We start from the raw sequence: 24871 nt of genomic DNA, 5'->3' as shown, positions 1-24871 counted from the left end.
TTGGTAGTGCTTCTTGATGCCAGCGTCCCTTCGAATGCTGGCATCGAGGCTACAGTGTACTAGAAGGGGCAGTGCAGCGGGCGGAGCCAGCGGCCCATAGGGCGCCTGACGCCGCCGGTGGCGAAAGAAGCGGCGGCGCTGCAATCGCCCACTCTTGAATGCGGTTGCTTGCTTCGTGGCTGGGAAGTGCTTGTCAGGGGGTGTTTCTCCCGCTTTTGTCTAAATGTGTAGTGCTAAATCGCGCGAGTGGCTCGTAAGCAACGCTTAAACCATTGCTTCGCCCCTGGGTGCAGCACAGGGTATTCGCGAAGTAAAGAAACGGTGAAGTTTTCACTGTTTAAAGCGCCCGCAGACCCGGAGCGAAGAAGCGTTTGGGAACGCAATTTGCATAGAGGCGATAAGAGGCTTACACCGGATTCCGCAGTGTGTGAGCTACATTTTGAGCAGCGCTTCATTGTTAGAGACTATGTGCATTGCATCAACGGCACGCAACTAGCTACGTTTAATTCCCCTGTCACAGCGACCAGCCGATTGCGATTATGTACAGTTAGAATCTGCTCGCTCGCGATCGTAGACTCGTCTGTGCCCTCAAGCTCTGTAAGCTTAACAAACTCGATCCTGATTGCTGAACGTGTCGAAAAAGTTCTTTTGGATGGCGTTCAGTAGCGACGAAACTGCCCGTATACTCTCGAGAGCGTGGGTACATTCAAAGCGACGAGGATAGACTCGCTATAGTTATTTCAGAGACTGCTTTTGCTTCTGTGTCAAGAAAAAAGAATAAAAAGCAGCACGCATTGTATTTTTTTATCATAAGCAGACAATACAGACTAAGTAAACTAAGTGCTTACGGGCAAAAATCTGAACAACGTTTCCAGCGCGCGCCAAGCATACACGAGCGTCGCAGTGGATACGAGTGTCGTCTGCTTCTCTTCAAGAGTGGTCGATCGCAGCGCCGCCGCTACTGGCGCCGCCGCGGGAGCCACGCGGAGAATGCCGCCCGCTGCACTGCCCCTTCTAGTACACTGTATCGAGGCGTCGTAGTGCTGAGACCACCGAAGCGTTCACTGTCGGTGCGCGTTATTGTCATAATGCAGTACTTATCTTTTCTGCTCGTAGGCGGCGGCACCGCCCCGAGCAAGAGCGCGGGTACACGGAGGAGTGTTAGATATATAAGGCGCGTCTGTGTACCTCTCTGCAAAGCGTTTGTGGCGCAATGGGTTAAACGCTCGGCGATCTATCGTCGCGGACCGAGAGGTCGTGGGTTCGATTTCCAAATTTTTCATGTTTGTGGAACTTTTTCTTCTGGTTTCTTTCTTTGTATTATGTTCTATGACGTATTTCCGTGACGGAAATACGTCAGTGAAGTCCTGGTGGTCCCCGGCATAAAACACTTTCGTGTTAAAAAAGTGCTAGGGCCTTCACACTTTAATATAAAACGCCTTCTATTGCCCCTGAAAAACGTTTTCCCAGCAATGCATTTCTCTTTCGAAGTGAAGCCGGCTTTAAGGGGATCAGTGTAAGCTTGGTCTTTGTAAGCTGGGTGGCGTCATCAGGCATTGTCGGAACGGCGGTGGGCAACGTCCGGCTTCGGAGCTCCAGGTTTGAAGAGGGTATACCCCCGGCACCTCACCACTTTGATAAGGAGATTTATTGCCGGCAAGCGACAGGCGAAAAACCAACGCAGTTTCGAGGGAACTAAGGTTTCGGCTCCATGAGCTTGTGATCTGCGCTCGCGTCCTGTATCGATGATAGCGTCCCTCTGATGCTTGCTTCCTGTTCTTCTTATTCATTACAAGTGTTATAAATAATTAAATTAACACCATTAAAATTGTCCTACGGCAGGATTCGAACATAGAACGTCTAGTACAGAAGCCTTATTTGGAAACAATTACGCCACGCACGCATGTATCTTCAAGTGGTTTAGGACACTCTTGTGAATTTCTCACGGGCAATCGAGCGCGTTGAGACGCATGGCGCCTCGATTTGGCCTTCTTGATAGGCGGAACCGCTGTAATTAGTAGCGATTGTCTTCTGCAGAGTCTTCTGCATTAATACAAGTACATATTCAATTTAACTTCAGGACAATGAAGGCAGATGAAGCATAATAAAGAAAGCAACAAGTACGTATCGTGTCACTAGCACGAAGACAAGTCCATGCACTAACCATCATTCCAATGGTTGCTCAGCGATCGCAGTGTTAGAGTAGTTCCCTCCAGTAATTATTGCAGAAGTCTATGTGGCGAGCCTCCCACCATTCCGGCAACAGACAATCGGCTCTTGTCATGTTTGAGCTGTTGTTCCACGACGACCGACCAATCGACAGCTTTTACCCCTGGTTTTCACCCTGTAAACATCACGACGTGCCAGGGAGGAAGGAAAAACTAAGAAGAGGCCCTGGCGTCATTATTTGTGTGGCTCACGGACGCCTGAAGTTGGCTTTACTCCACCATATAGTCGGGGCACATGTACATCCAGTGTAAACATGGAGCCAACGGAGACAATTGAGGCACAAAAGGGTCAATAGTATCAAATCATACGACCTTATGCTCCTCAACCTTCATGCTTGCCAGGTGGCATCCTTTTACACCCAAAAAGTGTGTTTTGTACAATTACTACAGCTTCGTAAACACGCAACAGTGCTCTTCTAACTTGTAGCTGGCTTCGTTTCACCCCGCTATCCGCAGAGAGATGTTCGACATGGACGGCGCCATTGGGGACGCCGCCGTGGCCGCGTTGCTGTGCATGGGCGTCACCGCACCGCATCTCACCGGCATCGGCGGTGGTCTGATGGCCGTATTTTATAACAAGTGAGCCGGATTACACGCACACATGGTCATGACAACTTGCGATGACACCCGCTGCATGTTTTTCGCAATTCAGGAAACTGTTATGAGCTCCTCGGAGGGCGCGCTTCCAGTCATCCATTTCGGTGATTCGAGTAGCTTTCTTGGTTAAGACATTATTTGGTCTAATTTCCATAATTATTTGTGTAACTACTACATCGAGTAATTTTTAAGCGTGTGACTTTAGGGTGAAAGCAATCTAGAGAAAAAGCATTTATTTGTTTGAAATCGCCTATTTCTTTCTTTCGGAACTTCGGATGCATTTCGTGAAACAGCCTTTACAATAACAGATAAATGGTAAACTGACCGAGCTTTAAACTATTAAATTTTAGCAATGCACAAATTAACAAGTTCAACAGAAACAGGACGGGACATTCGCTTGACCACCCTCTTTCTGTTGTCTTTGTTAGCTTGTGCACTGCTCAAATATGGATCCCGGTATAATGCCGGGACGAAAATCCCAGCTAACTGTCAGTCCATCGATGGCTGGAGTGCATCGTTTTTGACATTTATCGAGCTGGCGACGTCTTTGATCCCCTTATCATATTGTCGCCGGAATAGCGCCTCTCGTGGATAAGAAAGCTTGATGGGGCAATGATGACTGGGGGAAAAAAAACGAAAAAAAAAAAAACGAGGAAAATTATACAGGATGGTTTGTAGGTTTTAGTCGTCCCTCTTCATTCGCTCTTTCCTAACTATGAACCCATGCCAACTCGCCCAGTTCTCATACCGTCTCGGTGGTATTATGATCCTACACTTGCGCCACCATTGTTTATTGCGCGGATGTGAACTGTTTCTCATTCCTCGGTCGCACAGAGCTCTGCATCAACGCGGAAGTTCCGATTACGAATGCATTGCGACTTGTACACGCGAGTCTTCTCGAAGAAATAATAAATCACTGAATTGTTCTCTGTCGGTCTCAGTTCTACGATGAAAGTTGAAGCCTTGGACGCCCTGGGAGTGTCCCCGAGAAGCGTCACACCGGATATGTTCTCAGCCAATGCGTCTGCCTTGAAACTCGGTACGTTCTTCAAAACCAGAGGGTTGAGGATAAGCCTGATAATGTTTGGAAAATGTGGAGCACTCGCCGAGGTGGCTCAGTGGGTGCTGCTGTGGCCATGGGGGTGATTCCTATCTGCAGCAGCTGCATACCGGTGGGGATGGACTGCAAAGGCGCTCGTCGTTGTGCAGTGCCCCACATCAATTCAGTTTTGAATTTTAAACCTGAAATTTAGTAAGAATCGTATTGGATGACCAGAGAGTAACATATATATATATATATATATATATATATATATATATATAATACCTATATACCTTTAGTGTCTTTCCTGGGATAATGCACGTTGGGTAATCATATGAAAATTAGCAAAGGAGCAGGCAGCGATGCATAGGATAATGGTTGGCATGAGGGTAAGAGCTGTACACAGGCGACAACGTGGGTTATAGAAGTGAACCGTTGGCAGATGATATTGTGGGACGGAGGGTGGCGGGGAGACCTTATCTTGACGTACGAGCGCTGGGGGTTTTGGCACGACCAAAAGAGGACTTGGACATCAATTTACTTTTCTAATATGCAACTTGTTGTCGCGAAATGAAAGCATATAGCGTTATGAAAGAACACGTTTTCGGTCTCGAGTGGTTAGTGTTTTTTTCTTTATTGTCCTTTTTATCGCCGCATTCTGTCCTTCCAGGTGCCAGCGCGGCGATCGTGCCGGGAGCGCTGGCAGGAATGAAGGCTCTGCACACCAAGGTAGGGAAGCTTCCCTGGGAGGACGTCTTCCAGCCAGCCATCCGCCTGGCCAGGGAGGGTTTCACCATCGGATCGCACCTAGCCGACGCCCTTGCGAACAACGAGAATGTACTGAACGTGTCGCCTGCCCTCAGGTAAGAAAACGAGAGGTTTATTTAGCTATTTCGCGAAATTCGGATGAACGTGAACGTTAGGAGCACGCGTTTCAGCACGCATAAGAGCTGCACTGCATTGCAATTGATAGGGGCATGAACGCCCCCTTATATAGCGGGCGGTCGTTTCTTTCTTCGCAACGCGTATGTGACATTGATTAGGAACCTTATTTTAGTTGAATGAAATCGAACTGTATCGTTCTAAACAACAGCCTAACTTTTCTGTATGAATGTTTGTTCTCTCGTCACCTAGTCGCGCTTCAATCGCTGCTTCCCTAAACGCGCTTGCTAATGTCGCTGACAATGGGTTCTTCGCTTTCCGCCCGAAGCTTCGCGGCCGATTTGGATCGAAGTTGCAAGGAACGTGGCCTCCAAGATCGGACGGTGCACTGACGCAATCACAGCGCCCACGCTAATGCCGAACTAGGGGAGGAGGGTGCGCGCTATATAGGGGCCCGCCTGCTGCGAGCGTCGTATCTACAATGTGAATATCCTTGTCAAGTGGTGCTGCTAGATTGATAGCAGTCGGAAGAAAGTTGCAGCCAGGATACTAGGGGTCGTTGCGGCAGTGTTTCAACTGGAATGCTTTGACTAAACTAGATACACTGTGTCGAGGTATGAATTGGCGTTGTGATTAGTTGATAGATTGCCCGCTTTCATGGACACCGAGATTTATGCGCGCTGGCAGGTTTTGCTCGGGCAGTCCCATTCGCGCAGAGAGAGCGCAAGTTCGGCGGTGGGCGTGACTGTCCTCTTCTCCGCACCGAGGCGTTCTCATCCGAGGTCTTTTCATGCGTCGAGAAGACTTTCGCGCACTTCGGTACTGCTGCTAGTACTGCTTGGATGAGGCGAGAAAAACAGAATATTGCGCGGCTATATGATCCCTTACTGACAAGGAAATGACTGCTGAAAGTGTTCGAGGGGCAAAACGCGTGCTGGCGGCTATTGATTCTCAAATGCGGTAATCTTGTAATGTGTAACATTCTTCAGCGATTCACGCAGGAAATCTGTCCGTCGGTCAGTCCGTCCCTAACGCCTAACACGACACGATCCATAAAAAAAAATGCCGCAGATCCGATGAGTTAGAATCTGTACACAGCGAAACTTTATGCGAGTGCATAAAGAGTCGAAATGCGAGTGCACGCGCGTCCGCAAATTACCCGCAAATTACCCGCAAATTACAAATTACAAATTACAAACACAAATTACACCGAGCCTTTTGTTAAGCGGAGTTGCTGACTACTAGAGAGTACGACTGACGCCTTGAACACATCGTGATTTCAGAGGCAGCACGGACACACGTACGTAGAGCAATTAGAATCCATTCTATCCGCAATAAACGTTTCATTCCTCATTATCGCGCAGCAGTGGATGCGCGAAGGCGAACTTTCCGGCTCTGTTTATTTCTTTCCTCCGCACGGCCGGCGCCGCCTCTGCTGAGGGTGGATGAATGGATGGATGGATAGATGCTATAAGCGTCTCCTTTGGAACGGAGCGAGGGGTTTTCGCCACCAGGTTCTTGTTATTATTTTGCCCAATGTCCTGCCTATCTTAAAGAGAGAGAGAGAGAGAGAGAGAGAGAGAGAAAAGACGCCATTATTCTTCGTCGCCAAACTTTCTGAATCTATATTGGGAACTTTGCTTTTGTACGCCTCCGTTGTTTGTCGTCTCACTAATTTTTCTTCCACCAAACTTCCAATCGCCTCTTACTAATGTCTATTGCGGACATGTTTACCCCGCTCTCGCTGAACCCAGGGGCTTGAAGGAGGCCAGATAAGCCTGAATCGACCGCTGGGAAGATATCTTCACATGCTAATGAAACGTGTGCCATCGTTTCCTTACCTTTACCGCAGCACGCACATGCTTCTTCTTCTTGTTGCACCTCGCTTTATAAGTGCGCGTTCTAAGGTATCCTGATCTTGCTTCGAAAAGTAAACAGCTTCCCTTTGAGTTATCATAAATTTTTTCTTTCATGATGTCGTTTTTGCTTCTGGAGTAGTTACTCATGCAGGTTTCTTTTCCATTGCCGCCACCCATGAGATTGTCTCAGCCTCTCTGAGTTTGCGCTTGACGTTCTTTGGTGCCATGTTACTTGCTATGACGATCGCGTACTTGCTGGTCATAGGCGTATCTACTGGGGGAGGGTGGGCACCTGCTCCCCCCCCCCCTCCACTGTCAAAAAAAAAAAAAAGTGGGGAGGGGAGCAAAGTATGCCATTAGCCCCCCTCCACTCCCCCTCCACTCCCCCTCCCCCCCCCCCCCTCCCCCGCCCCCACTCTTAAAAGTGGGCACTTTCGGCTGCACGCTGGAAAGTTCAACAAAACTGCAGCTGAATAAAAATTTTATTTCGTACTAGAGTGGCCACGCAAGTAATGCTTTTCTTTACTATATACGTATCCCCTGCTTGGGTAGCGAGGATTGTCTTTTGTTCCTCCTCGTGACGCGCTGTAGCGGGCGACGCGCGTGATTCGCCATACACGCTCGCATTGCGGAGAAGGCCTGGCACTGGACAGTTCCCGCCAAAACAAATTTCCGCTTCCGCTACTTGCACCATGCCCAGTTTTTTTGGGTCCGACTAACCGTATTTCAAAACCTAATGGGCTTGCCATATTTACCCTGCGGGCGAGAGGAGGGAGAGGTCCGGATAAAGTATTATAATGAGCCGCGCCCAACGATTGGTGTGCCTTTTACGACATGAACTCGTTGGATTATCAAATGCTATAACTTTTGAATCTCCATCGAGAGATAGCTTACATAGCGTTGTAGTCTCAGTATCTTAGCACCATGAAAAATCTAACCAAACCACTTACAGGTAGAACTGTTGAATTTCATTGTGTAATCAAGACTTATCGTAGATATTCTCGTGAAAGTGACCTTAGTCGAACGTGCAGAGCCATTTCAATACCAATAGAACACTCAACTGGAGCTTTTATAAAGGCATGTGTCACTTCTGATTTTTCGATTTAATTTTCAGACCATTTCTAAATAAGAGCTATACTGCTACTCGTTTCCCGGCAGGAGCAAGAACAGCAGACATTTCATATTTTGAAGAAATAAAGGCCACTTTTTAGTGACTTGTACCGAAAATTTGGACTGTGTAGGTTGCTTAGGGCTCAAAAAACAGTTACTGAATACTCGCTTTCTTCCATTTTTTTATGCGTTACACACTGGCATTCAGTTGTCCCCCCCCCCCCCCCCCCCCCCCTCCCCCCAGTATCCTCGGTAAATTATGCGTGGCGCGGTGTTTTAAATCTGAGCTTTCTATGTACGCACTGCAGGAAAGCCAACTTACACAGTGGAAATATCTGCGCACACAATAGAACAACGGCACATGACATGCGTATCGTAGAACACTACAGTTTACATTCGCAGTTGTACCGATAAGAACAATAGGAACTGCAATGCCACGCTATCCGGACGAACTGTATATATCTGCATTGCATTACGCGCGTCACGCAATGCATTCCCGGCCGTCACCATGGGTAGGCCGCGGGTGTAGCGCACGACAGAAGAAGAGGCGCGCTGCCGTACGCGAACTGCCGTACGCGAACTGAACCAAAGGAAGCAGCCTCTTTGTGGTTTGTGACTTTGAGGACCAGGTATAATGTTTGATGTGTAGGTAAAGTTCAAAATAGATGAGTAATTCGGACTTTCGCAATAGTTTACTTATGCAAGCACTCTAGTGTGTTATGAGCCTGTCTAACGAGTGGGGCAGAATTGAGCCCACTGCCCTTACAGAACTATAAAGGGCACGAATACAAAGTTTAGTGAAATTTGGTGGTACGCTATGAAAACTGTGTGCGAAGCTAAATGAGGTTGGATCAAACGCAGTGTGTAAAAATATTCTTATTCAATAGTTATAGCTTGTGATATGGCGACTCTCTGCTATATATACACTTCCCAGTGTCCCGACACAACTGTTGGTTATAACAGATTTGTATTTCGTGGAAAGGGGAGGGAGAGGGGGTCATAGTAAGTGCCCAATGTGCGACAAAATTTTTGCGTTCCTGGTCTAGTTATAAGCGTTGCAAATAATTACTGAGCCATCGTGTTTTCCCCCTATTTTTCATGCGTCATGAGGCGTTACTAGTTGGTTTCAGCGATGTCCTCGGTGAACTAAACAATACACATTGTTTATATTTGACGAAGATAAAGGGCGTGGTATAGGCCTATGTAAGTAAGCTTCAAAGACAGGATACATGATGATATTTGCAGCAATGTACGCAAGGAAGCGATCCGGAGCTTTATGTGTTTTACGAACAAAGCAGAATTTATCCCCGCTTCCCTGGAAGAACTGTGAACTCAACCGCTATCAAACTGAATGAAATTGGCGTGGGCAAGGAGAGGGGGGGGGGCGCAGAAGAGTAGAGAGGGAGTACACAATTCATTGTAAATGTTATGGCTAAGTAACATGTGTTAATGAATTACTGGGTTTTTAAACATGTCCAACAAGCGGCGCTCCAAAGCATTACATGCAGACAAGGTTTCAGACGGAATTGTCAAATACGGGCAACTTTTAGAAGCCATGCGATATCATTACAAGAAACAAACTTTTATTTAAACTATTCGAAAGAAACAGCGTCGCTGGAAATTTGGTTTTAATTCTCCAAGGTCGCGCATATCTGCTGTCTTTCTTTCTTGTGAATATTGGAAGACATTTACGTTGATTGCGCTTTGTTGTGTAAAATCTCTACAATACTTATTAACTTAACTAGCGGTACATTTGTGCTGTATAAAAACTTAAACAGCCAAAAGCCAAATTGTCCTTAACAAATGGGTATTCTTTATGTGCGCTGCTCTGCTGCTACTGGGCGGGATCAGGGACTTCTGGGCACTCACGGCCTTTTGTCCCTGCATTGTATACAGATTTTATTTAGTGTCAAGAAATAAATGCAAATTCAAATGATTTTCGGGTCCCCATTGCTCACTATGTGTGATTGAAAAATATGTATTTGTCTGTTAAATATACAAACAACGGAGAGACTCAATTTCAGGCTTTTTCACTTATTGTACTATAGTAATTCAATATATATATATATATATATATATATATAATCAGCCTATATTTTATGTCCACTGCCTCTCCCTGCGATCTCCAATTACCCCTGTCTTGTGCTAGCTTATTCCAACTTCCGCCTGCAAATTTCCTAACTACATCATCCCATCTGGTATTCTGCCGACCTCGACTGCGCTATATATATATATATATATATATATATATATATATATATAGAGAGAGAGAGAGAGAGAGCGAGAGTCATATCGTTTGCGGTTTTCCTAGGTATATATCCCTCAAAAGCTGTATGCACTCGTTGCCTATGCCTTCCGCTTTCAGAATATCCCGCAATATGTTGCGGTTTACGTTGTCATACGCTGCGGTAATGGCCAAAAAGGCCACATATAGCAGTGTCCTTTCGTATCTGGATATTTCAATGTCACTGAGTAAGGAAAAAGATGTTATCATCCAGCCGCCAACCTATTATGAAGCCATTCTGAAGTTCTCCCGATGCGCCATTATTCGCGGATGCGCGGAGGCGAGCGTCATCTCGTGGTGCTGCCAGGAACCCAGCGGCGCGCGCGGTGCGCGTGCTTCGCTCTGATTGGTTGGCCTATCCTGCAAGGAAACAAAACTCCAGGGTAGTTCCTGCGTAATCTTTTTGGGCACACATACAACCACTGCATTCACATGGGCCTGTAGAAGTGGCATATCTCTGCAAGAGCTCGTAGGAAACGGGTAGAAAGTATGAACAGCCCCAAACGAGCCCCTTACATCGACCTTTTGAACTACGTATCTAGTGCTGGCTTTGTTAGCGAACGAATAAACCTAACTCGCAGGACTAAGTGCGCCATTTCAATGGTAAATATTCAAGTTGAAGTGTCACTGCCTTTGCAAACACACAATAAATGCTCTATTTAGAGTGCAGCAAGCTGTAAGAAAAGTCCCGTTGCGGATTAAAGAAGATCTATGCGTTCTGCTACGCGCGTTTTCGGGCCATTGCCTGTTCCTTTCCACAGATTCAAGGTGGCAAGGAGCGGAAAGAAATTGCGCGAAGCCTGAAATATTAACTTGTGCGAATATTTACTCGCTTATTAGTATAACATAGTTGTTGCTCAATCAGGCATTATCATAATTATGAGCAGTATGATCGAGACATTAACTACACCGAACACAAAACTACTAGTCTGTTATCCGCGTGCCTGCTTGCGGCATGCTTATTTTCATTTTTTAGAAAATGTATTTATTGATGAATATCTTGCAGGTCTTCGTAAAGCATTCGGTGAGAGGGAAACTACGACTTTAGCAACGTAAAACAAGCGCTATTTAAGAATTAAAGAAATAAAGCATCAAGGTAACAAAAGCTTTATTTGCACAACGTAATAGCGCGCAAGATCAATACAGTCAATGCTTCAGGTACAATTGAGATGAAAACTAACAGGAAAAAGTACACGTGGTAGGACACTAGTGAATATTATATGAAGATCATCGCACAACAGAGTATATGCGAACAACGCGGCAACTGCCATATCGATTTCTCAATAAAATGCTGAAAGAAAGAAAGTAGATAAGAATTATGAAGATAAAGATACTTATTTCTACAAGTATGGACCCCTTTCGGTGATGCAGGAAGTGGTTGAATAGTAAAAACCAGTCAAAAGACGAAGGACAGGGAAGAGACGTGGCACACACGACGACTGGACTAACAACTGTCGTCGTGTGTGCCACGTCTGTTCCCTGTCCTTCGTCTTTTGACTGGTTTTTACTATTCAGTATGTACCAACTGAGCCAGACTGCTACTCTACAGGAAGCGGTTCTCCAACAGCGAGACCGACGCCCTGCTGCGCAGTGGAGAGAAACTCGTCCAGAAGCAACTCGCCGAGCTGCTTACGAAACTGGCTCGAAGCGGGCTAATATATCTCGACGCGGGCTAATATAAGAAAGCGCGAGAACTTTCATGTCCCGAAGACAAACCCATACAATCTCTATGTACGTTCAAACGCATCAAATGTAATGTCTGTCCCTTCGGCCCTACCTTAACCGCAATTTGGGCGCTCACGCAGTCACGCGCGCCAATTTTCCTCTAGTACTTCACTGTGTGAAACTTTATCACAAGGCGATTGTAGCACAGACCGCGCGAGCAGCAATGTGGGCACTGCCATCGCTTTGGCGCGAGACTCGAGCTGAGTTTGTTTGCGCCGTGAGTTCAGACTGTTCGTTCTTAGACCCTTTTAAGCGCTTGTGAAGTATAAATTGATGTCCCCATTATGAAGATAAAGATACTTGGTTCGACAAGTATGGCCCCTTTCGGTGATGCAGGAAGCGGTTCTCCAACAGTGAGACCGGCGCCCTGCTGCGCAGCGGAGAGAAGCTCGTCCAGACGCGACTTGCCGAGCTGCTGACGAAGCTGTCCGAAAAGGGGCCGGAGTACCTGTACAAACAGGAACTCGCCGATGAGATCGACACGAACATCAAGAATGCAGGTAAAGCGCTTACGGAGACATATTTCACCGTATTTACGCTGTTCGCGTTCAATTTATGGGCTGCCTTATACAGACATGTCTCACTTCATGTTCCTATAGACTCAAGTTTCAGCGTTTTGGGCTTTCTTTTTCCAAAATTACGCACACATTTGTTGCAGTCAGTATTCTCTGGGGACTTCTTGTAACCCGTTAAAGCGGGGGGAGGGGGGGGGGGGGTCCGGTCTCAGAAAAAGTGCAGTCTAACATAGCTGCGAGAACCAACTGGTAAAACGCTACCCTCTTGTGGTGCGACCGGGTGTTACCGATGGTAGCATGCGGTTAGCTGTTCGGGAGATTTTCGCATTCCTCCCTCGTGAGAGCTTTTGGGGGCAAGGACATACGCTGGCGCTATCTTCCGGGCGCGCACTTTCGACATAGTATAAGGCATAACACGGTGCACTCCTGATATAGTTTGCCTACCTGCGCTCAAATGAAGCACCGCGTTGCTCTCCAGGACAGTTTTGTGTGTTCCTTCATAGCAAAGGAAGTTAGTAAACGCAATATGGAATGGTCATCTTCGAACTGCAAACCTGGAACATTGCATATACACCTGACGTATCTTCGCAAAATACAATCCATGGACACTGAGTTCGGTCATCGCAATGCAGTCCGCCGAGCTGGTTCTTTTGCGTGAAAGAAGCCATGAAATTGATTCGTGTTGTACACAGTACGCAATAGCAGTTAATGTGTCAGTGCAGCGATCGCATGGATTCTCATCGAGTAGTTGCATGCGCGAGTGTATGTTACCGTCTGATATTTCCATTTCTTTCACACCTGTACCGCCTGCCTGTCTTGTTTCTTGGTTGTTTTGTTTTAGATGGGACGGATTTTTGCAAGATCGCTTGTGAAAGATAACGCACTTCAATTCGTTCAGTTGGACATATACAGGCGGGCATTACGAGCATCACAATCTAAATTTACCATGTAGCTGTTTAAATGGGTAGTAATAGATGTTTTAAATATTGACAGGGAAATTCCGAAATTGAAACAAAGAGTTTGGGAAGACCAATTTTCTATAAAAATCCATAAACTAGCATCACTTTTGAGCTATTCGCTTCCAAAATGCGCTGAATTATTCATTGGCGTTGTATTTACTGTATACAGCATACTCTCTGAGGATTCCTGTATGGTGTGAAACTTTGAACAAGAACGGAAATATATTTCGTGTACACTACAATTTGGGGTCGCAGATGTCAGTATTTTCTCTAGTCGTGACATTTTCGCTATAAGCAGGCGTGACTTCGCAACTCCCTAATTTCAAAATTGCAACATCTAATAAAGTGAACAATTGAAATGTTAATTAGTGAATTTTTGCTGTAGATGCTAAATTGAATCTTGATAATTGACATTTAGATGCTAAAAGTGAATTTTAGCTGTAGTGAATTTTGTTTATAGATGCTTACAAAACAAGCGCCCAAGCGCAGCTCTGAAGCATTTATGTAAAGAGCGCAGGGGCAGACTTTCTCATTTTTTAAAGTCACAATTAGTTTGCATGCGTGGTTCTAAGCATGACTGAAACCGAAAAATAACACTTCAGTTATTTTTACGTTTATCAAAATTTCTGAGGATCGGGTCATGTCGCGGTAACCAGAACAATACTACACTCAAACCGAAATAAATGGGTGCCAGGGTAACTCTGAACCGGTAACCAGGACAATGATAACCCGATCTTCAAAAAGGGGAATCAAGATAAATCAATTGTCTAGTGTTCCGCACTAACCGCAACTGAAAAGAAGTCGTTCTGCCGGGTTGAGTCCGTGCTTAAAATTACTACTGCGTTTTTAAATAATAAATCTACGCGCAGAGTGAAACATTAAGAAGCAGTCGATACATACTTACATTTAGATGGTTTGTTCAGGTCTCTTGGTGTCCGCACAGCATTCCTCTCGTTGACGGCAGCCAAGGACCTCTTTACAAGCTTAAGCTCATCGTCTGACTTCAGGTAGCCATGGGAGTAGCCGTCTTCATGATGATGTAACTCTTGGAGGTACTTTTCGATCCCCTTCTGTCGGTCAGGAGGTTCGCTCATCGTTGCATTCCGCGCTTTCACAAGCGAAGCAAAACAACGCACGCCGCGAATATCATACGCGCGCCAAGTTCTCGATCACGTGAATGAGAGGTACTTTTCGATCACCTTCTGTCGATCAGGAGGCTCGCTGATCGTTGCATTTCGCGCTTTCACAAGCGAAACAAAACAACGGACGCCGCGAATATGATAAGCGCGCCAACTTCTCGCTCACGCGGCATGAGCTGATTCGAACTGAGGCGCCGCACACCGACCGCGCCGCCAAACAAAGAGAGAGAGAGAAAAAAAGAAAATGTTGATACGTCATCGAGGCGAGGCTACGTAATCGAGGCGAGGCCCCGCCCCTGCACGGATTTGTTGTGAAAACAGTCGCACCCAAGGGCGTTCGTTCCCGACGCGCGCTCTCTATCTCTCTTCAGCTATGGGTGATAACGGTCGCTTCTAATAACGGCGCGCCCGCTATGGATAAGGCGAGAGTGGCGGCTCAACTGCAAGCGGAGTCGAGGGCTCGCAAAGCTGCTGCAGCACGGCGACGCAGGCAACAAGCGGACCCGGAGTCTAGAGCGCGGGAAGCTGAAGCAAAACGGCAACGCCGGCAAGCGGACACGGAGCTGAAGGCTCACGAAGCTCGCGCTTGAACCGAGCATCGGCGCTACCAACCTCAGGTAGAGAGCGCTTCCGGCGTTTTGCCGCCACTTCCCGCGCTCTCGCCGCCTCTGGGTCCGCTTGCCGGCGTCGGGGGATTCACGGTTAACCGAATGATCCCCGGTGCTTCGCCCACTCATCATCATTCACTTCGTGGATATGCGGTGATTTTTTTTCGGCAGGGGAGAGGGTTTCCGAGTCGTTATTTTCCCCTCAAAAACGAATCGCCGCCGACGCAGAGCAGTGCTCTACGTCTCCGTCGCGAGCACGGTGACGGAGCCCTGCCCCTTCAGTAATGACCAATCAAAAATTAAGAAGCCGTCGCTAAATACAGCCATTTTACAAAGCTGAAGCTGGCGCAACAGCAGCGTCTGCTAATTTGTTTACATGCGTTCCACGTGTGGCACATCGAAAGATCTGCTGTGCGTCTCGGTGGTGCTCAAATGTGCGACATGGACAACACCGAAGGCCGAACTTGCGATTCATGCACATGTTTCGCCCCCACGTGCTTCTTCGGCGCCGATCTTTGCGCGCTTGTTGCTGTCTCCGCTTGCTAAGCAAGAACAGCAGTAGAAAACGGCTCAGCATCAGGAAAGTAGACCCGTCCCGCGGTACAGTGTACTAGAATATAAAGGCTCAGCGGCGCCCACTAGCTTCTGGGCAGACTAGAGCAGGACGCGCTAGCGTCTCCCTTCGATACAATATGTATATATATTGTCGTGAACATATATAGTTTCGTCATTTTAGAAGCACACATAATAGCTTCGCTGGTCGTCCTTCTTCGCAGAGTGGAAGGGAACTAAGTTTTTTTTTTTCTGTGAAAATGTTTTGCAAGGAATGTTTACACTCAAATGTGCTGTAAATACAAGGGCCCCACGATATATAAATATAACTAAACAGGAAATAAGAGAGGGCATTTCATAATTGAGCGCAAATAGAATGAGAAAAATATTTGCTGCATTAAGCGTCTAGGGATCGCAAAAAAAAATTGTTGCATCTAATACACAGAATGACAGGATTTAGTGGAGGCAGCAAATATAAAGAGCCCAACGGCATACGAATATGGCTTAACAGGAATCAAGAGAGCGCATTTGATACTCGAGCACAATTAGCATGATACATTATTACCACGGTCCCTATGGACACGTTCTAATGTTAGATCAGTTGCCTTGCCACGAAAAAGAAAACATTTATAAAGGCAACAATGGCGCTTGTTCAGAAAATTTACACAAGCAGCAAAGCAGAGTACACTGGGTTATTGCGATAATGGCTGTGTTTGTTTGCTTGAGCTCCGTTCCACTAGTCGGTGCCACCCACCCGGCCCCCGCGTAGGTAATTGGAAAACAGTGAATTAGGTTTTGCTTTATCTTAAAGCTGTAATGGGCAGTGGCTGCAACAGAAGGTCTCTGGGCGATGCATGCTGACGACATAGTGCTACTAACGGCCAGTGCAAGAGATGACACAAACTTGAGACTATGTGTCGCAATGCAGCAACAAATGTAGGTCTTAATTTTCGCACAAAAATAGGGAATTATGATGTTTAATGAAGAGATGAGTAATAACGTGTCATCGATTCAGCAGCGAGTCGTCTTCATGGTCGAGCGATATGAGTACCTGGGTTAATACATAAACGAAGTAAAGAACTACTCAAACATCCACCAAGATAAACCAAGGATGAAGCGGAAGCAGAGCGCAAGAATAATAAAACATAGGGCAATTTCGGGTTACAATAAATATGAGGTGTTGCGAGGAATTCGGAAAGGATTAATCATGCCAGTGCTAGCGTTAGCAAATGCCATTCTGTAGTTAAAATGAAAAAAAAAATGTTTGGGGCTGGAAGGTAACGAAATATCGCTTGGCTGGTTGGCTTTGGGGCCCTACGATAAAGCCACAAATAGGCAGGGCAGGGTAATATTGGTTGGGCCTTTCATGACATCCCAGAAGCGCTTAGGGAAATCAATTATGGAGAAAGGCTCAGAAACATAGGTAAATGGGCGACTAAAGTGTATCTGTAGCTCAAAGGCATGGGCACGGAATGAAGAAAACGTTCAATACCGTTAGCTGTCAAATACAGGGTAACTAAAAGTGCAACTAGACAACTAGCAGTCTTAAATTAAGCGATACAAACAGAAACAATCTATTTGATCCAAAAGATCACGGAGAAGACCACCGAGAATCAGAAGTATGGCACGAAACGAATTAGAAAGGAAAATCTGTAAATCTGGACGATAGCACAAAGAGCAGTACCTTGCTATTTAGGGCCCGAGGTGGTTGCCCGAGGAAAAAAGCATACCGGAGCACATATTCGCCACAGAATGAGGCATGTGTCGGCTGCAGCAAAAATGCGTACACAACTCGTCACGTAATAACGGAATACCAAGGTATTCCCACTGCGAGACACGTAGTTAGCGTCCATTTTCCTGAAGTGTTGGGATTCAACGAGGATAAAAGAATTAACCGGTCAGCAGTCGATATAAGCAACAGACGTTTAGAGTAATGGTGAAAAGTAAAGCAGGGAAGATATTCATTGAACCGGATTGGTTTGTGGCACAGGCAACCGTACAACGTAGATATACGTGCTTCAAGGTAGAGAGAAAAGATTAAGGAGTTATAGGCAAATTTTTAGACTTATACGCATCTACAGATTGCCCGATTAGCTGAAGAAGGTTAGGTGACTATTTGTCAGGGGCCAGTTTCGAAGTGGATGCCAATAAATCATCATTATCGTTCATCTGCCTTGTACGCACGCCTCTGGTAAGCCGGTAACGCGCAAACGGTAAGAAGTTTGCAGGCTAACTAAAACTGTCTAATGTTTCTCAGCCGTTGTCGCACTTTTTCTGCAGGCGGGTCACTCACCAAAAGCGACCTGTCGGAATACCAACCCGTCTGGCAGAATCCACTCTCTTCCAAGATGGGGTCTCACTGGCACATCCACTCGGCTCCCATTCCAGGCGCCGGCGTTGTTCTAGCAATCGTCGCGCACTCGATAAACATGAAGTGAGTTTCAATATCCGTCTCGCGAGGACCGGCGTTCCTCGATGCGAAAGAGCAACAGTCCGGATATGCATATAAACAGCGGTTAGGCCGCGTAGTGCGAACAAAAAAAAACTGCGCCTGACGATGACGTCACCGCGCATTGCCTAGCAACGCCTCGCACCTGTTGTGCGAGGCGTTGCTAGGCAATGTCTCGTCATCTCGTCATCTCGTCTCGTCGAGTATATCTTTTACTCGACGAGACGCGGATGCGGTCCATTCGGGGTGACGAAGCCGGCGCGAAATGCAGCGTGTCGCATCATGACGCCGGCTGCAGCCGGGGCACGCCGACGATCGCCGGATACGTCGGCCACGCCTCGCGCCCGACGGTAGAGTTTTGCGCTTTCGCTAGCGTGGCTTCCCCGTGCCGAACGCGCTCGCACGTCAACGCTAGGTCATACTATAAAGTGGCTCGGGGACGTTTGGCTAAGAACAAGTCATACCAAACCAAGTTAAGCAAAGGAAAACAAAGTTAAAGCTATAGGAAGGGCCATGGCCATCAGCTTCGCTGTTTGGCCAATCTTCGCACCAATTAGTGTGAAGCTGCCCCTAATTGTTTTCACTTGCGCGGCACTATAGTTGATTTGCTTAAGAGGAATTTTCAGCTCGTGGTCAACTCCTATTGCGCCTATAGAAATGCATGTAAAAAGCAGAAATGCTTTTCTGAAAATAGGCGCTGCATCAATTTGAATGGGATTTGCTGCATTTGACAGACAAAGTGGAATTCTAGTGCTTGTTCGACAGGAAATTTCGATTTAGGGCTTGGAATATTTTACAAATATTGTCGGAAATTGATAAGTTTGAAAAAATAATATAGAAGCACGTAGTGTACGAATTTATAACTAGCACCGAAACAGATATCAAAGCTCTGTAAACTGCCTTTGTCAGAGCATCTAAGCGGACCTGTTTGATTTTTGTATATCTTAATTGAATTTATTACGATGTTTACAATTTATTTCGCAAAAGTCTTACTTAAATATTAGTGGTGTAGTTTGGACTAATGTATTATATGTATGTTCTGTCCGCTTGAGACGTGCTATTAGATGCAGTTTTCAGAATCGCGAAACCATTTTTCATTGCAGAGTGAAAGAGTGGTAAACTTGATAGTTTTCAATGTTGCAATTTTCCATAGGTTTTCTTTAAAATTGATTCCCTAGATGAAGATTACGTTTCGGCTGTCACTAGATATTAAGTTTTTCTGCTAAATGCACCAAGCTTCATGAAATTTGGCGTTGAGATTGCCAAGAAAAACACTTTCTCCCTTCCCATGTATTTCTCCCTTCCCAGGCCTCTAGCTAAATTACAGCTTCGTCGGTTCAGAACGATTTCCGTGAGAGTATATCGTGGAAATTCCTGTCAAAGCACACGCACCCGCTGCACCTGACAAGGGCCCGGCCGGCCGTTAAATGGGATTAAAAAGTAAAGTTGGATTAGTAAATTGCATTCCCGCAATACCAAAGTGGCACCACCCTAATGTGAAAGGAAGTATGGCAAGCTAGAAAATGGGAACGCCAAAAAGACAGATGGCGCCACTGCTCTGAATACCCCGTGCCAGTTTGTCGTGACGTCACAAATTTTGTCAGTTTCATCAGCTTTTCATGCGTAAAAATGACACAAATACGAGAAAGTGCTTTCTAGTCCACGCCGCCGTCACGCTGAACTTCCTGCGATGAGATTTGGGCGCGAAATTGAAGAACGGGAACATTTCTTTCATTTTCTTCAGTACTGATCAGTGAATTTCATCAAAATTGGTGAAAGTAGACACTTGAAATAGTGATTATTTAGTTTACACTTACGTATTGCTGTTTAGTCGTCATTCATGATCGTGGAGCATTAGCGTGCGGGCGATTATCATCATAACGCAAGTCTATATCATCTGCAACTATCGTTCTTAACAATAGCTAACTCCACTGCGAAATGTCCAGGAGCATCATAATGTCCAGGGTTTTATTTTACGCCACCAGGGGCACATTATTATTAGTTTGACTGCGATAAAACAGTCACACATAATTGAGTGAAAGACACTGGGGCATGGTAGGAGGAGCCACCGAAGCGAATTATTTGACATTATATAATGTTTTCAAGAAGCTTAACAAGCCTGAACCAAGAAAAAGAAAGGGTCTACGCAGTTCGGTGTAGCTCCACCAATTGGCAGCCAGTCAATTCGTGGAACGGAGCCAGTTAGCGCGGAAGGCTGCTGTGAGTGCGGGCGCGCTTCGCCATGAGCGTGTGATGGTACATTTATAGAGGTTGTTAAACATTTACATTTGTTCTATAAACGTTTACAAGTGTATGTTTTTGATTGCCGCACGCTTACCCTTCGACATTATATGGCAGCGAGCGGTCCCTTAGCCGTGGTTGGAAGGAGGTGTACCCCACCATGTCTTCTGCATGGATACACGAGTAAGTGGACAGTTTTACATCAGGTACTCTTATCGTACGCGATGTACGTTATGGAATTTAAACTATCAATAATTAAGCTTTTGGTCTGTATAGCGCCACGGCAACAGTGGTGACAACGAAGTTGACGTTCGCATTGCTCGCGAAGAGAACACACTGGGCGCACGACCGAGCGGTCACCTTGTTAGATGTTCCTCAGCCGTTTCCCACACGCCATTGACCATGACCAGTCCAGCTCCAGCAATAAACTAGGTGGCTGGTCTTGACTCAACGGCTTGAAGACGGTTAATTCATGGTGCGCGCTGTCATATCCTGGATGCGCAGTGGCTGTGGTGTTGTGACTGCTGAGCATGAGTGCGGATTCGATGTTCGGCCGCAGCGGCCGCTTTCGGCGATTGACGGAAACACAAAGAGGCACTGTCAACATTCCTAGCCTTGTCTGCCCATCGGGGACCACTGGGTAGCTTAAGGGTATTAAACCACATGATTTATTTGTAGTATTGTGCCATGAGTCGCCCTACCCGGCTTTATGGGACACGTGGTACGATGGCTAAGCTAAGGCGGGTGAGTCTTTAAGTAATGTGCATTTTAGCGAGAGCACTGATACTCTCTAGCACGTTTATTGAGCTATACATCTTCAAATAGTGCGACAAATTAGACCGATTATCAACGTAGTTCCCTAGGAAGGTCTTGAAACAGGCTTGTGGGAAACGTACAGTGTAGAAGGCAAATGTATTCTGTGGTATAGACTGGGAGCGGATACTCTTCTCGAGTGACTCCAAATATGGACTCTGTGTCCAGATGCCTCGGGCACCTTCCGCCGTTCCAATATAGATGTGCGGTAAGAAAAAATGAGTAAATTATTTTATCAGTTAGACGATGGGGTGACTATACTGAAATACACCATGTTATTACCATACATGCCCTGCTTTTCTGTAATAACCCTTCTGATGTGTGGAATAGAGCCAACTGTCAGAAGAAAATAAACACCACTCCTCGCCAAAGTATGTGACGTATGGATCGATAAAGCCATTAGGACCGCAGCCCTTGAAACGTGCATTTAGGCTACGTAAATTGAATGTACCTTTGAATATAGGTGAATAGGCCTCTTAAAAAGAACACGTGTGGATTTCGTTCTGTTTCAGTTTGTTCTGGAAACGTATTTGGATTGAGATATTGTCCCTCACTTCCCGTTTTTTTTTTTCATACAGATTCGCGGAGGCCCTGAAATTTGCCTTAGCTAAGAGGCCGGAGCTTGGTGACACTAAGGAAATGAAAGAGGTGAGTATAGTTCGAATACTTTGCACGCACGCACATACGCACACGCGCGCACACACACACGCACGCACGCACGCACGCACGCACGCACGCACGCACGCACGCACGCACGCACGCACGCACGCACGCACGCACGCACGCACGCACGCACAACCACTAACGAAGAGGCTCCAAGACCACTACGTTTTGTTTCTTCAAGATTACTAAATATACTTTTCCGGTCAAGTGAAAAAAATTAAATTATGGGGTTTTACGTGCGAAAACCACGATTTGACTATGAGGCACGCCGTAGTGGGAGACTCCAGAATAATTTGGACCACCTGTGGTTATTTAACGTGCACCTAAATCTAAGTACACGGTGTTTTCGCATTTTTCCCCATCGAAATGCGGCCTCCGTGGCCGGGATTCGATCCCGCGACCTCGTGCTTAGCAGCCCAACACCATAGCCACTAAGCAACCACGGCGGGTACGTACCGCTCAAGTGAACCGTCTACCCACCAACTAGTGAAAAAGAGGGCTAATTTGTATCTGCATTACAGAGGCAGGTCGACATGGTGAAAGAAGGAATTAGATTCGCACAGGAATATTACGACGAGGAGAAGCCCCTGACATCGGCAAACGATTACGGCATCAAGTACGCCCCCCACGAGGACTTGGGAGGCGCGCAGCTGACAATTGTGGCACCCACAGGCGACGCTGTGTCTGTCACGTCCGGACTAAACGGAATGTGAGTTTCTATGGCTATGACAATGTCAAATTCATAAAAAGCAGAATGGAGAGCATGTGCTTGCGACTGTTTTGTGGTCCTGCACGAGAGCAGCTTCAACACTCGTCTCTAATATACGATTATCGGTCTTTTCTTTTGAACTATACTTTGTCCGTTTTGATAGATACTTGCTACGCGCTCTTTCGTTTTGGTGTAGACCAGAACTTCGAGCGCCTGTGCGGCCGCTACGTTTTTGGTGTGGTGATGATGACGATAATGGTGAGGGGACTGTGGAAGCAGTGCGGGCGGCAGTGGCCCACAGCAGGTTTGCGGTTGTGAGTTGCCTGCGAAGGGTGGTTCCGAACGCGCTGCAGCCGTCTTGTCATCTCTGATTGCCGATAAGTGTATCTTCTTTAATGCTGTCACAAATCAAATGATAGAAATATAGCACTGAGATAATTTAGCGAGAGCGCCCTGTGGCGCCGTCTGCTTTAACTGAGCTGCCGCGTCGACGGCTTCACTTCATTTTCAATGCCTGTCGGGCAGTTGCTCCAACGCTTTTCTGCGAGATGTGCTTAAACATGTGTTTTTTAGGGGGAGCTTGAGACATTGTATGAAAAGTACTAGACGACATCTAGAGCGCTATACTGCTACCCTGACGGCATACTTTTTTTTTGTTAAAGGCAAGTATCACAGTTTTGCTGCACTCTACCGCAGTACATTAATTCTGTTGCATTATTACCCTGCTTTCTCATCTCGATCGTTGTGAGCTCTTAGCTTAACACGATTGACATAAATACTATAAAGTTATTTTTTAATGTTTTGGACGCTGGCACGCAGTAGCTGAGAAGCTACTGCGTGTTTACGTAAGGCTCTCAGACGAAGGAAGTATGAGCAGCATTTACTTCACACTGACAAGGGACGCACTCAGCAACATAACAAATTAGTGGGTCAGTGCAGTGTGAACGAGATAGTAGTATTACCTTTCATATCGCGGGAGCAGACAGTTACACGCGTTTAATTAATTTCTACCCTCCCAGTCTATACAGAACACACAATAATTTGCGTATCGATGTACGACATCGCTCTGTTAGGAACGACTGAACATGCATCTCGTGTAGCTGAGTGTGATCATCACACTATTATAGCAGTTCAAGCACCCACACATTGCGCGAAAGAACGCAAAAAAAAAAAGAAAAAAAAAATGAAGTGAGGCATTGACGCGTAGCAGCACTGCTTCTGTGCGCAATAATAATATGCGGCTTTCTCTTTTAGCAATAACGAGCACCGGAATGCGGCTCATTTATGTGCGTGAGAAATAAAACATACATCACCCATCAAGTTCCGCGAAGTTTTGTTTATTTGCCGCAACAGGACAATCGCTGCGCAAGTTTAGAAGTCGACACGCGCGCCTGAACGCTGTCTGCTTACCTTTCTTTCGTATCCGAAACTCAGTTTTGGGTGTATGGGTCGACCTCTGTGGACTTTCCTTACGGAAAGCGAACGGGAAAGATCGACATCATGCTCTGCCAAGAAGATTTTGCTGTCTCAACCGTTTAGTTCTTTTCTAACTTATTTCTGCCCGTACGGGGGGAGTCCCACGTACATTTAGCCAAACATTAAGAATACTGCGAACGCCACGTAGCTGCACAGGACCAAGGTAATGTTGTTTGCCGTCGCTTGGAAATATTCGGATAATGTTTAGCATTGTACCTAATTATATAATTAGTCTTAATTAATTAACTTCTAAAATATTATAATTAGATGAAAATCGTCAATGAGAAAATTGTAGAGCAACATGAAAAACTCCCGATACAGCTTTCTGTTGCTCAGTACGTGCTAATAAAAGTGTATTTTCGAGCGTGAAAGGAGCCCGCGAATACACGCAACGTGCCCTCAGTGGCCAGTCGCGCGGCTATTTTGCATGTACTTATACAATGAATAATGGTACCACCATTATCCTTTAGTGTCTCCTTCACTTAGTACCCATTTCAGACCCCATTTGAGTGGTTTTTGAGTGGTAATTGTTTTCGCTGAGTCATTGTCATTTTTGCTGAGTCATGCTCATGACTATTACTTGTACCAGGGTTAATCGTTTTCGCTGAGTCATTGTCATTTTTGCTGAGTCATGCACATGACTATTACTTCTACCAGCATCCTGTAGTGTTTCCTTCACTTAGTACCCACGTCCGAACCCATTTCAGTGGCTTTTGAGTGTTAATATTTTTTCGCTGAGTCATTGTCATTTTTGCTGAGACATGCTCATGAATATTACTTCTATCAGCATCCTGTAATGTTTCATTCACTTAGTACCCACGTCCGCACCCATTTGAGTGGTTTTTGAGTGTTAAACTTTTTCGCTGGGTCATTGTCATGGCCTACATGACACGCATGTCATGACATATTTGTCATGACCTATCACTTATGTTCGTCATACACTCCTGTCATAATATATGAATTTTGGTACCTACCAAGTTAACGAAACGACCATGAGCACACCAAGACGCAGGCGGCTTC

General features: G+C 46.1%; 1 protein-coding gene across 1 annotated transcript in view; it reads left to right on the top strand.

Annotated features, from left to right (window-relative positions):
- The window catches only part of LOC119445167 (scoloptoxin SSD14-like), a 49218-nt gene that overhangs the window by 14141 nt on the left and 10206 nt on the right, over window positions 1-24871 (top strand). The window contains exons 3-9 of the mRNA XM_037709491.2: window positions 2685-2807; window positions 3767-3864; window positions 4538-4730; window positions 12064-12227; window positions 17781-17934; window positions 21582-21651; window positions 22188-22375. Of these exons, the coding sequence (XP_037565419.2) occupies window positions 2685-2807; window positions 3767-3864; window positions 4538-4730; window positions 12064-12227; window positions 17781-17934; window positions 21582-21651; window positions 22188-22375 (990 nt within the window). The remainder of the gene's footprint in view (window positions 1-2684; window positions 2808-3766; window positions 3865-4537; window positions 4731-12063; window positions 12228-17780; window positions 17935-21581; window positions 21652-22187; window positions 22376-24871) is intronic.

Source organism: Dermacentor silvarum, chromosome 3, assembly GCF_013339745.2.
Source record: "Dermacentor silvarum isolate Dsil-2018 chromosome 3, BIME_Dsil_1.4, whole genome shotgun sequence".
NCBI classification, from domain to species: domain Eukaryota; kingdom Metazoa; phylum Arthropoda; class Arachnida; order Ixodida; family Ixodidae; genus Dermacentor; species Dermacentor silvarum.
The sequence above is the reverse complement of the archived record's forward strand: the minus strand, read 5'-3'. Positions and strand labels throughout refer to the sequence as shown.